The sequence below is a fragment of the Herpailurus yagouaroundi genome, unplaced genomic scaffold, assembly GCF_014898765.1.
Source record: "Herpailurus yagouaroundi ecotype Mexico unplaced genomic scaffold, PumYag 28, whole genome shotgun sequence".
In the NCBI taxonomy this organism is placed as follows: domain Eukaryota; kingdom Metazoa; phylum Chordata; class Mammalia; order Carnivora; family Felidae; genus Herpailurus; species Herpailurus yagouaroundi.
This window is the reverse complement of record NW_024412376.1, coordinates 152,921,919-152,935,026: the sequence shown is the minus strand read 5'-3', so window position 1 is coordinate 152,935,026 and position 13,108 is coordinate 152,921,919. Positions and strand designations below refer to the sequence as shown.

The window sequence follows — 13,108 nt, the reverse complement described above, 5'->3', positions numbered from 1 at the left end:
TAGCAGGGGGCAGGGAGTGAGGGGACAGTGGAGAGCCAGCAGACATTGGACCTGAGTCTCTCATGCCACTGAGTGGAGGACAGGGAAATGCTGGGTGCCACCAATGCTTCCCTGCAGACGCATCAGCTTGTCTGCTGGTGTCCTGACCATTGTGCAGCAGTGGTTGGGTAGAGGTCAGCCAGCTGATGTTAGGCAGCAGCGGGTTCAGGTTCCCCACTAGGTCTCTCATGGGCTTGCCCTTTCCTGGCACTACGTGAGACAGAAAGAAAACCCAGGAAACTCACACTGCTGTCAAGCCTCAGTTCCTGACCTTCTTAGCCAGTCCACTTATTATTTTTTTTTTTTTAATTCTCTGGGCCCTTTTATTATAACCTGTTGAATTATTTGAATGGCATTTAGTTGTACTTAAAGACGAGAAGTGGGGATATGTGAGCCTAGGACATCTTGTTTCAGAACCGGAAGTCTCCAAGTGTTTACGTATTAACTTATTTCACCTTCACAACTTCTTTGAGGTAGGATAATATACAATCTCTTGTTTTCCACATATGAGAGTTTAAGGAAGAAAAATAAAAGTAAAAATTATGATCCTGGAAAAGCTACTAATGAGGAGGAATATATAGATGACACAAATGCACAAACGAAAATGTTATGACTATAATTCCAAACAGATTTAGCCCCAAATAAAGCAATTTGGAATAAATGAGCCAGCTTTTAGAAGTTACTTTATTTTGATACACTTTTTAAAACGGCATTAGAATTTGCATTTTATTTTGCATAATTTTTCATTATATTGCTTGGGCAATCATACTAAAGATAATTTTTCAGTTGTGATATCTTACAATCATAAGGAGGAACACGCAGCTTTGAGTAGATTCTTTTTACACAGTAAGATACGACTAGTTAGCAACACCTGAACTACTATTTTTCTGTTTTCAGGCATTGTGCTTCCTGAAAAGTTAAACACTGTTTATACTTAGAGATTCTTCTTGCTATAATGTTTTTTTCCCCTAAATTGACATAGAAAATATATTACAGAATTTCCATGCCATTTCAGTGGAAAAATACCCCTTTGGTTTTATTCCTTTTTATATAAAGACAGTGTATCCTAACTTCTGAAAGAGAAACAAAAGCAGCGATGCTCACCACTATACCACCAACGCTGTGCAATGAAAGAAAGAATTCCATTACTATGGAAAGAAGGAGAATAAAAGGGTTGGCTCGAGTCAGATTGTATTCAGCCCAGTGAGTCTGGACTAAATGTGTGTATGTTGTTGCTTGCATTCACCATCTTCAATTAATAATTGGCATAGTGCAGATAAGAATATTAGGACATTGTTTGACAGTTTATATAGTTCTTTCATATCCATAGTTTTCATTTTATTATCATGAATTTCCTATGATTCATGAATTAGTAAGAGGCCTGCTGTTTTCGACTCCGGTTGCTTGGGTTAAGATCCTAGCTCTACCCTTTCTTAACTGAGCAACCTTACACAAGGTACATAACCTTTCCTAGCTTCATTTCCCTCCTCGCCACAGCAATGTGGGCAAGTTACTCAACCTTCCTGTCCCTCAACTTCCTCATCTCTTAGGTAAAACAGTTTTCAAGGAGGATTAAATGAGAATATAAAGTAAAACACTCTGAATGATGCCTGCCCATAGTAAATACTTAATAAATGTTACTTATTCTTATCTTCATTCTATACATGAGGACCATCTGGTTCAACAGATAAGCACATGCAAGAAATGGATATGCAGCATATCTTGTACTAATTTATTTTATATTAAAATGAAATGAATTTAAATTTTCTTTAAATGCTTTTGCAAAATTGCATTTCAGAGCTGAAGAAATAGAGACAGCAGTAGATAATACTGAGGAAGACATTTACTGCTTGTCACAGAGCAGCCCCTTCAGAGCTCAGAGCTTTTATCTTTACAACATCCCTTTGAATTTTAACATAACCCTTTAGGAAACTATGACCTCACACATTGAATAACCACCTCTTTGGACTAAGGCCAGCTCAGACCTGTCACATGCTTTGTATTGCCAGGGAGCTAAACATTATTTTTTATATTAAATTTAGCAATTGATTTGATGACAGGAAATACCAATGAAATGAAATGCTATCCCCCTAAAAATAATTAAGTAATTAATTAAATAATTAAGTAGATCAAGGTTTCAAAGAATTGTAACCGATCGTTATGTATTTAATTACATCAGTAAAACATTTGTGGAAATTTGCTTTCTCTTTATTCTATTAGTGTCTGTAAATAGCCTTAATTTTGACCATTGGCTTGCAAAGCCCAAAAAACTTACTATCTGTTTACAGAAAAAGTTTGCCAACTCTTCGACTAAGACACTAATGTGACTCTTTCTCTGAGAAAATGGCTTTTTGTCCATCAGGCAACCTCGAACTTTGAACTACAATTTTGCAATAGTGGTTATGAGCAGCTTCTGTTAATCAGAGCTGATTATTATCTAAAATGTATAATATTTAGCCTTGGAATTTGAAATTATTTTACTTTGAATTTATGTTAGACTAGAGCAAATTCTTTGTAATTTTAGCCTGATATTATGACCCATAGGAGGAAGGTCAACTTTTCTTAAACTAGTAGGAGCCTGCAGAAGGTATGAGGGGCTTCTGTCCCTTCATTCTCAAGGAACACAGGAATATTTTTTTTTCTTTTGTGAAAATCCAGGAGGCACATTTTTAGATTTAGTAAAGTCAAAAGATCAGGCAACTTAAAATCATTTACAATGGTATTTCCTTTTCCCTTGATGGTTAAATTCTTGCCAATTTATTTTAACCTCATAAAACCATTAAAATGTTTCTGTGTATTTTCCCTTGGGCTTTTTAATGTTAATGTGTATTTTTAACCTGCATCATTGGGTATAAACTATTCCTTTAACATTTTGTTTTTGTTGTTGTTCTTGCCCAATTATACTATATAATGTTCGAATGCCTTTCTACTCCACCTTCACATCCCCTAAAACATTTTTGCCCTAATTATACATAGAACAAGTCATTACACAGTGTAGTCAAATGATAGAATTTGAGAAAGTGTATCATGTTTATGAGATTTTTGGTATCAGACCAGAACTCTAATTCCTACTTTGCCACTTACTAGCTGGCAAGAACATGACCAGTTGAATGTGTTCCCATGAACCCAAGTTTTCTTAACTCTAAATGGGGGGTCAAAATAGTCTCTAAATCAGAAGTTTGTTGTGACCATGCAAAGAACTAAGTGTTTGGAACACAGACATTATTTAATAAATATATAACTACTAAGATCTAGGAACTGTTTATGGTTCAACTGGTCTAATAACAACATTATATAAATGAGAAAAACTATGGCCAGAAAATCTAAGTGACGTATCCAAAGCTTCCTAAGCATTCTTACTTAGCAGCATATCTCAGGTTTTAAACTTTTCATTTTAATGTTACTAAGCCACCAACAAGTTATTTTATTATGGCAAAAGAAAACCAACTTCACCCCCTCAAAGGGTACCATGGGATATGAGTATCATGAAACTAATCGTATCTATCGCTACTCTTTTGTTCATAGATTACTGAAGGCATGGGCAGGACGTGGTCTTTCTTCTACTCATAAAGTAAAGCCCTAAACCTGCCCTGCCAGGATTTCCCAGGGCTCAGGGCAAGAAGTTACTTGATCATTGTAATAATCAATGGAAATATCTAATCTAATATATATATGTATATTATATATACATATATATATTATATATACATATTATATATATATATAAAATCTATGATCACAATACAAATGTTTTAGAAATACTTACCTATTAATAGCAGTAGTAATGTAGGTAAAAAGTGATACTGCCCTTTATTTAATGAAGACTTTGTTCTATGCCAGGTACTTTGTTCTATTGCTGTGTCAGTTTGACAGATAGTATCTTAATCTTCACAATAATCATGAACAGGGGATATCGTTATTCCCATAATATGTAATATTAAACTGGAAAAAAACATAAATATGGTGAATTTTTTAACTGGCTGAGACGTAATAATGAGGGCAGCTTCCAAGATTTCTACTTCTCAAGACCATTTCTTTGGAAAATGAACCTAAGCATTTGTTGCCTCTGTGGGGCTGTACATAAAAATATTTTGGTGCCCCCTAGAGGTTATCAGGAACAGACAGTTGTCAAATGCCAGGCAAGGAGAAGCTGAATTCGGCTCAGCAGGCACCATCCATCACTCAGTGCTGCTTAATTCTCTATACTTAAGTGGTTCAGAGGTAACCACAAAGTAGCTCTAGAAAGCAGTGGTTCTCAAATTTCAGTGAGCATCAAAACCACTTGGAGGGCTTGTTAGAACCCAGATTGCTGGCCTCCACCCCCAGATTTTCTGATTCTGTGGGTCTGAGGTGGGGTCTGCACATTTACATCTCTAGTCTCTGGTGTTTCTGAGGCTTCTGGCCCAGGAACCACACTGTGAGAAAAACTGCCCTAGAGAATCATCTCAAAGTTTAAGCCAACTCCAGAAGCTACTCGGGAATTAATATCCTTGGGGTGACTCTGCTGTGGACCTAGTTCTCCCCTACTCTCTTTATATAACCATAAATAGAGTATGTGGAGAGACATGAACATCTCCTATATGATGGTGACAGTTCCTGACGAATTATAGATTCCTTGATCCCTGGGAGTTTCAGAGGGTCTCTAGATAGAGTTGTGTGTAGGAGAACGAATTAAGATTTGAGGTCAGAGAACTCAGGTTTTGATTTCAGCTCTGCCGTTTAATCAGACCTGACTAAAGACCAGTGTCCTCAGCTGAATATGAGTAAAATATGTGGTTTTAACTCTAGCTCGGCACTTGGGGTACATGAAAAAATTTAGCTAAATCTTAATCTCCATGAATTTGGTGTTCCATATCTGGATTTCAAATGGCAAGATGTTGTGAGAAAAATTAGTTCACTAACCTGAACACACTTTGCAACAATGGAAAATAGTAGCATGAAGGGTTAAAGCCATGGAATATATTCTGTCAGTTGCATGAATTTGATCAATGCTATTACTGTTACTACCTTTGTTTTCACTCATATTTACCTGTTTTTCATCAATTCTTTTTCTTATCCTCTTTCTCTAATTTCATAAACTTTTTTTCTCCAAAGAAAATGCAGATTGAGAGAATACTTGCTTTTTTTATTTTTTTAACTGTATGAGTATTTAATTGTCTAAATTGTTTTCTAAATTATTTTAGCAATTGGATTTTTTTTTTTTTGTTTTCCTCTCTGTCTCAACATAATAGGAAACTTGAATGTTGACGACTCTAGTGGTTTCCACTTCTGTTTAATTCAGGTCAGGATTTATGGAGACCTCATGTGGTGACAAAAAGCACCACAGAAGGCTTTCCTCAGGATGGGTATAGCACAGTCAAAGAGAAATTCAAATCTCATTTGGGAGCAACATAATCCAGGAAAATGGAGACCTAGAAGTTAATGGCATTGAAGCATGCAAGGCCTCCAAGAAACATCCTACAGCAATACTGAAGGAATACTATAATAAGAGCCTTAAAAATGAGAAACCTGGTCACTCATGTCTACATTTCCCTCTATTAGCTGAAACACAGATAACGCAAATAAATTAATGTGCCATGTTGCTAAGGAATGCTTTGCAGTCTTCCTTTTCCTCTTCATGAAATCCACCAGACAGATCTTCTTTTCTTAAAATTTTTTTTTAACATTTATTTATTTTTGAAACACAGAGAATGAGCAGGGGAGGGGCAGAAAGAGAGGGAGACACAGGCTCCAAAACAGGCTTCAGGCTCTGAGCTGTCAGCACAGAGCCCTATGCAGGGCTACAACTCACAAACCATGAGATCACCACCTGAGCCGAAGTTGGATGCTTAACCGACTGAGCCAGCCAGGCGCCCCTGGACATATCTTCTTATTTAAATTTTCATCAAATTTTAAAACCTGTTCCAATAGGCATGTTGCTACAAATGTTATTTTCAGTTCTTTTCTCGGTTTTACACAGAATGGAAAGGGAGCCAGACAAAGAATCAAACTTGAACTCATGTTTATGACTTTCGTTGGTGCAACGTTATAAACAGCATTATTTGCAAATATTGCAGTGCAAGATATGTTTTTGCAATTAAAATACAGAACTATGATTCTACGTGGTGGATAAAGTTGAACATAAGTACTCTCCTCTTATTGCTGACAAGGTATCAGAGTTAGGATACTGAATGAATTAGTGTGGTAGTAAACATATTTCAACATATAATTTGCTAGTACAGACTAAAGAAAATTCACTGGGTTTGGGGTACTATGGTGGAAGAATCCTTGGTCATTCATAGGCACTTATTATTTAACTCATTATAAGAGTTAATTTATAATATAAATTTATAATATAAATATATAATTTAACTCATTATAATTTTCTTACAAGAAAATGTGACTATGCCTTCCAGTCTCAACTTCTTAAAGAAGTTACATAACAGACCTTGAGGCTACAATCTAGAAGGACAAATGAGTTAATAAATGTTCAATGTTTTCAAGTCTTTAAAAGAACAGAGCAACATAAATCTATGGCATTAAAATGAGTTCCAATTTGGTTATCTAATGGGTCCCCTGTCTTTGAAAACGTCCTCAGAATAGCTTTAAGATTTCCAGAGCAGACAAAATGAAAAGGTAGACATAGCCTTATTAAAGACATTTGGGAAAACTTAAGTAGGGAAAAAGTTAATAGGGATATTGGTGAAATTTCAGATTGAGTACGTTCTTATGTTTAAAAAAAAATGGGTCAATTTTCAGAGCACCCACTATGTGTTTGGCATATTGTTAGATGCTGGAAATACAAAAATGAATTAGATTACCTTGCTTTCAAGGGGATGACAGATAATGACACAAATAATTATCACTCTATGAGACCGGCATTAGGCTGAGGGCTTGCACTACTTCCTGTGAATGCCTTGTAAGGTGATATGGGAAGTGAGGTGCGTTACATTCAAGCAAAGGAGTTGACTCTTAGTTACTATTTCAACCCAATAATGACATTGGTTTTTGCTGGGAGAGGAGTGGGGAGCAGGAGGGTGGTAGCAGTTGCCAGACACACATCACACTAAAGAGACAAGAAGAAAGAAGGAAATTCTCTTTCACAGTGGGGGGAAAAAATCCAGCTTTTCCCCTAAATAAAGGAAACCTTCTGGTTACAATGTGCGTTGCTAGGGATTTATTTTACCCTCCTAAGAGAGTAAAATCACACGGATACATTCAAGCCCTTAGGGTTTTGTGAGCATACTGTAAATCTAAGACGTCAACCGAGACTGGTGTGAAGTGTGTGACTATAAAGAAAGGGTTAAACGGAAGGGGGTGGCTCAGAGATGGGAAGGCTGGCGAGAAGGCTGGAAAACTTGCAAAAACTCTGAACTTTTAAGCTCCCAAAAATACACGTGTGTGTCTGTGAGCGCGGGCAGATCTATTTCGGTAGAATTTTTTTTTTTTTTTAATTTTAAATCACAATCTCTCTGTCTCTGTCTTGCTGCGCTGCAAACACACTGAACAGCCCCTTAGGATCGCGTGGCAAAAGCTGCAGCAAAGGCATTGGCAGCGCTATTTATTTATGAGTCGCGTTCAAAGCCGCCCTCTCCCCATTCCTCCGCTGCGAAAGACCAGCTCAGAGCCTGGGGCACCTCTGGGGCCTGCGGCTGGGGGCAAGGGCCTGGAAACCTCCTTCCTCCGGCAAACTTTGTCGGGGCGTGGGAGCGAAGGCGCGAGCCAGGGCGCGCGGGAACGCGCCGCCCGTCGCCGCCTCCGCCTGGCGCTGGCAGCCGGGGCCTCACCTCTCCCCGGCGAGGTGCGGGCGCCCCGCGCGCAGCCAGTGGGCGGTGCCGGGCGGCGCGGGGCGGGGCCGAGGGGTGGGGGCTCCGCTGGGTATATAAGGCCGGCGCCGGCTTAACTTCTGACTTGGGGTTATTTATTTGGGGAGCGCGCGGACGGCGGAGGCTGGCTGCGGCGGCGGTGGCGGCGGTAGCTGCCGCAGACGGTGGTTAAAGAAGGCGGCGGCGGCGGCAGCGGCAGCGGCGAGTGATGGGAGCGCCGTGGCTCCCGGGCGCAGGCGGGAGCTGCCGAGCTTTCCGGGCACCGCGGGAGTGCTGAAGAGAAAGGGGAGCGTCCGGGGGCCCGAAGCCGGCTCCAGAGGCGCCGGGCGGGTTTTTGTTCGGCTGCGCTCAGCGCCAGGCAGCCCGAGCGAACAACTCCAGTTACAACAACAACCCACCTTCCCGCAGCCGAGCGAGACTAGGGCTGCTGCGTCCGTCCTATTGTTTAGACACTTGCCAGGAGCTCGGGAGCCAGCAGAGCCCCCGAGCCCCCGCTGCCTGTCGCCGCTTTCCCTCTCCGCCACTTCCCTCTCTGGAGAAGGAGGCGCGGACAGCAGCCAGGAGAGGGGAAGGGGCTGGAAGGAGACTGGCTGCTCGGGACTGCGGCCGCCGAGTCAGGTGCAGCACCGGGAGCCGGGCGGCGGCGCGACGTCGGCGGGAAGACTCCCACCGTGGCCGTGGGGGACGGGATTCAAAGCCTGGGAAAAGTTCCTGCACTTTGACGAGGAGGAGGGCCCACTTGCGGGCGGCTGTCGGGAGGCGGCCAAGGGGCTGCGCCTGCCCGGGAGTCTGCTCTTGTTTCGTCCACCTTTGCCATCAGGTGTCTGCTGCGGAGCTGCGGCGTATCCGGGAGACGCCAGGGGCCGACACAAGCGCGCGCACGGGACTGCCATTCAGCTGCCTTCTGGGCTCTCCTCGGGGTAGCCGATCCCACCGGCCAACTGCCACCTCGTCATCCCCCAGTTCTCTCCGGCAGGACCCAAGACGCGGACACCTCCACCTTGGCCTTTGCACACCTCCCGGCCTGCCTGCCAGCCAGCCCCGACCCAATCCTCGGAGGAGCCTTGGTCCTCAACTTGGCCTCTTGGATTTCCTCTGTCGGGGTGGTGACTAGTGGATATTTCTGCCGGCTGCGGCGGCCCCATTGCCCTTTTGTCTTTTTCTGCGTGACCTCGGGGAAGGCCCCGGTGCGGAGCGTCGCCAAGGACGCCAGGAGGGAGGCGGGATTGCCGAGATCTCCTTCGGCGAAGTGCTTGTGTGTTTGCAAACCGCCCTCGGCTGTCGGGAAACGGCTAGGACGTGTCCCGGCTGCGGAAGAGCCGCAGGCTGTGCGGAGGCCGCTCGAGTGAACCGCGCGGGAGGCACGCAGCGCCGCCCCGCGACCCCCAGGCTGCGCCCCCGCCCCGTGCGCCCCCGCGCGCCATGCCCAGTCGTCCGGCGCGCTCCGCTCCCGGCCCGCGGGGCTCTTGCGCCTTCTAGCTTCGGAGAACCCACTTTGATCGAGGCCACCATTTCTATTGAGCACCCCTCTTCTGTCTCATAGCCTCCCCACTGGAATCGGATTTGAAGACTCCTCCGTGGAATCGGAGCACTCCCTTTTCCGCGCATCCGGCCCCTGCATCTTTACGGCCTTTAGGAGCCCCAGCTCTTTTACCGCCAAGTTGATCGTTGAGAGACAGACGACGTGTGACCTCCTCCCCGCAGCTTCGGGGTCTCTTTATAGCCTTGGCCTGGCCGATTGATCCTCAGGACCTAAAGTTGCGCCTTCAGGACCCGAGGAGCGCCTGCCCTGCTGGAGGAGGGTGGAGGGGAAGTGGGAGGCGCGTACCTGTGCCATCTCTACTGCCTTGAATATTATTACTGTTACTTCCAAATTATTTTGTGTACATTTACCCGGACACTCTGGGTTCCTAGCCCTGCGCCAGAGACTGGGCCTCAGACACAGCGCGATTCGCGCGGAACAAGGAGCTAAGGAGGAACCCCCGGCGCCGGCGAGCGAGGAGGCGGCGGGGGAAGATGCGCGGCGTCGGCTGGCAAACGCTATCCCTGTCGCTGGGGTTAGTGCTGGCGATTCTGAACGAGGTGGCGCCGCAGGCGTGCCCGGCGCAGTGCTCCTGCTCGGGCAGCACGGTGGACTGTCACGGGCTGGCGCTGCGTAGCGTGCCCAGGAATATCCCCCGAAACACCGAGAGACTGTGAGTACGGGATCTTCACCCCCCGCCCCCGCCACACACACACACTGGGTCGCGCATCCCCTTCATCGAGACTGGAGGGATCAAGCCGCACAGGGACCTGTGCCTGGGTAGCTCTCCTGCACGCGCATCCTGGGCTTGAACTCCCTGGGAGGGCGAAGGACAGGAGGGCGCTACTCAGGGAGGGGCCGCTGCCCTAGGAGGGGCGGGCCGGCTGGCAGATGCGCTTGGTCCTTTCCTCCCGCTTTCGTCCAGCCAGTTCCATCCCTGAGCAGACGACTTCTCTCGGGCTTGGGGAGCCGCTAACGTGGGGACAAGTAGTGGAGGATGCCCGGGGCGAAGGAGACGCGACTTTGTTCCTCAGACTCTGTAAACGGAGTCACCTTGCGGTGGCCAACACTGGCAGGGTGGTTTCAGGACCGAATCCCAGCGTTTGTCGCCGCGGGGTGGCGCGGGGGGGGGGGGCGGGGGGCGGTTGGCGGAAGGACTCGGAGGGGAGAAAACTCCGCTCCGCGGCTCAGTGTCTCCCTCCGGGGGCGGGGGGGGTGGGGAGAAGGGGTCGTGGGGCGGCTGGGTCCGCCCCGGGGGCGCTCTTCTGCAGGCCTCAGAGGGAAGGATGCCCCAGGACCGAGGCGGCTCTCTCGGCCGCCGCACGCCGCCCCCGCGACTCTTTCCCCCGCCCCCCACGTCCCCAGCGAGGAGGCGGCGGCGGCGGGCCCCAGGAGACCTGTCCCAGCGGGTGACTGAAGAGGAGGACCGTTTCCCAACGTCTAGGCGAAGTTAGGGCTGGCTCTCCAACCCGAACCGGCCGAGCAGGGTGCTGACTGCTACGGCGACCCCGCGGCCCTCCGTTGCCCCCTCCGGCCCTTCCCGCTGAGCCCCGGATCACCCCCGTGCACCTTTCTCGCAGTTTCTGCGCCCATTCACGTGGCCGCAGTTCTCCTTCCTTCCCTTCTTCGCGCTCTGCTGCCCGCAGACATCCCCGCCTCCCTGTCTCTGCGAATCTCTAATGAAGAAGTAATCGCAGACCCGGTGTTGACGGCCCACGCGCTCCTGGTGGGGCACTTCCCGAGTTCAGGGAAGCGGAGCATGGAGGCCATTCCCTTTGTGAACGCCGAGGCCGCCGCCCCGCGCTGCCCGAGCGCCCTGGGCGCGCTCCCCTCGCCGTTGCGCGTGGGCCCGGGTGCGCGGGGCGAGGTCGGCGGGGGCCAGCGCGCCGGACTCTGCTGCCGCGGCTTCTGCGCCCCCGGGGCTGTGAGGGTTGCGGGCCGCGCGGGGGACCCGCTGGGACCCGCGCCGCCCGCCGCGCGTCGAGTAGCTCTTCTTATCTAACTCCTTTGCCTCGCCCTCAGCTTAAAGGCCGGAATTGAGCCCTTTCTTCCTCTGCAAATGGCTCCCCCACCCCCAGCCTCACTGGCCTGCCCCCCACTTCTCCCTCCTTCCCAGGCCCGAAGCGCTGGGCTAGTTGGGGCCCGACCGAGGGTGTCTTGTCAAAATGTGATCTACTACATTTGTCTGGGATGGCGGTGGGGGGGTAAGGATTCATGTTCCGTCAAATAGCCCGTAAAAGACCCCAACAGTTGTAGGAACAACTTGGTGCTACTTTGCTCGGCTTGGAGAGTTGGGTTGGGGAGAGAGCACTGCAGAATTCTGTGTTAGCGCTTGTCACTGCATGCTATCCAGAACAGTTTAAAGTTGAGACATTCACATGTCTTACTCAACAAAAAGGGAGTGCACTTAGAACAAAATAGTAATTTGAGTTTCAGGTCCTTGGGGCCGGGTGGGGGGGAGGGAGGAGGGGGGGGGCGGAGAGGGGTCAGTAAAGTTTTCAGAAAACAGTTTGCTCAGTGCTGGCTTATAGGACTCTACCATTGACAAAATAAGCGCTTTAAATGCAAATTTCAAACACGATGTTTTCAAGTCAGAGGTAAGAGAAAACTTACTTCCGTGAAGGACAACATGCAAACCGCAGCAAAGCCTGGTTTTACTTGAAATGATTAGAACCAGGGCAAGTTTAGATCTTGACCTAAGATGCCAGAAAAGGGGGTGGTGACTGGAAGGAAACGTGGTGCTGAAATCCGAACAAAAATGTGAGGGCCTGAATCTATTTCCATTATTGCCCCGGCTAGTAGTTTTCACTTTACAGTCTCAGCGGGGTTCCCTGAGCTGCAAATGAAGAGTTTAGTTTTCATACAAACATAGAATTGTTGGAAGGTAAATGCCTATAAATGCAAGTCTTTGAAGTGCAGTTCTTTTGATGGCACTCTAACGTTTTTTTTTTCCTTTGCCTTAGGAAGTTTAGCCACCATGCCACCTAAGGACAGGGTTCTGAATTTTAAAAATTTCTTTCTGGGTAGTATTAGAAAATTGTTCCACTTAAGCGCCTGAAGGGAACTTTTTGGGGGCGTGCCTAACAATAATAGTCAAATAGCAGAATACCTGGGAAATTAATAGACACATCCTTATAAAAACAAAACTTGAAAGCACTTCCATTCACACACAAAAGAGGACTTTTCGTGATAACATAATCACTTCATGTTCTTGTCAGATGCCAGTAAGCATAGACTTTGTAAACTTGTTAAGAATCATTAGGGAAAAAAAAAAATCTTTCAAAGGTAACTACTCCCTTCTGTCTTTTACTTTGTAACTTACTTTAGTAATTGGAACTGATCTTTCACCTTAAAGTTTTATTTACTTTTTATTTTTTCTTTAACTAGATATTGATAGAAATAAAATGGAACTTTCATATTCTTGTTTTCTCTTAGGGATTTGAATGGAAATAACATCACACGGATTACCAAGACAGATTTTGCTGGTCTTAGACACTTAAGAGTTCTGTAAGTATGTTCTTCTGTATTTTGAAACATTTTCTTTTGTTCTTGAGGCTGCATATTTTGTATTGTTACTGGTCTCACTTTGAAAAACTGTCCCAATGACAGAAACATAAAAATTTAAAAGGTCTTGGTTTCCTTTCTTTTTCTGTTTATCAATGTATTATAGCTTTTAATGAAAATGTAGGCTTTTATTTTAAGGTTGGATGCTTGCCATTGAAACAATATTATAGAAATGACC

The 13,108-nt window shown here is 46.2% G+C and overlaps 1 protein-coding gene across 11 annotated transcripts in view; it reads left to right on the top strand.

Moving 5' to 3' along the window:
* The first annotated feature begins 8,955 nt into the window (after positions 1-8,955).
* SLIT2 (slit guidance ligand 2) overlaps positions 8,956-13,108 on the top strand; it is a 380,574-nt gene continuing 376,421 nt past the window's right edge. For 7 of the 11 annotated variants that reach the window (XM_040486997.1, XM_040487032.1, XM_040487040.1 and 4 more), the window contains exons 1-2: positions 8,956-10,039; positions 12,802-12,873. In XM_040486997.1, coding sequence (XP_040342931.1) covers positions 9,861-10,039; positions 12,802-12,873 — 251 coding nt within the window. In that variant the 5' untranslated portion in view covers positions 8,956-9,860. The remainder of the gene's footprint in view (positions 10,040-12,801; positions 12,874-13,108) is intronic. The other 4 variants (XM_040487054.1, XM_040487064.1, XM_040487051.1 and 1 more) reach the window with 3 other exon arrangements.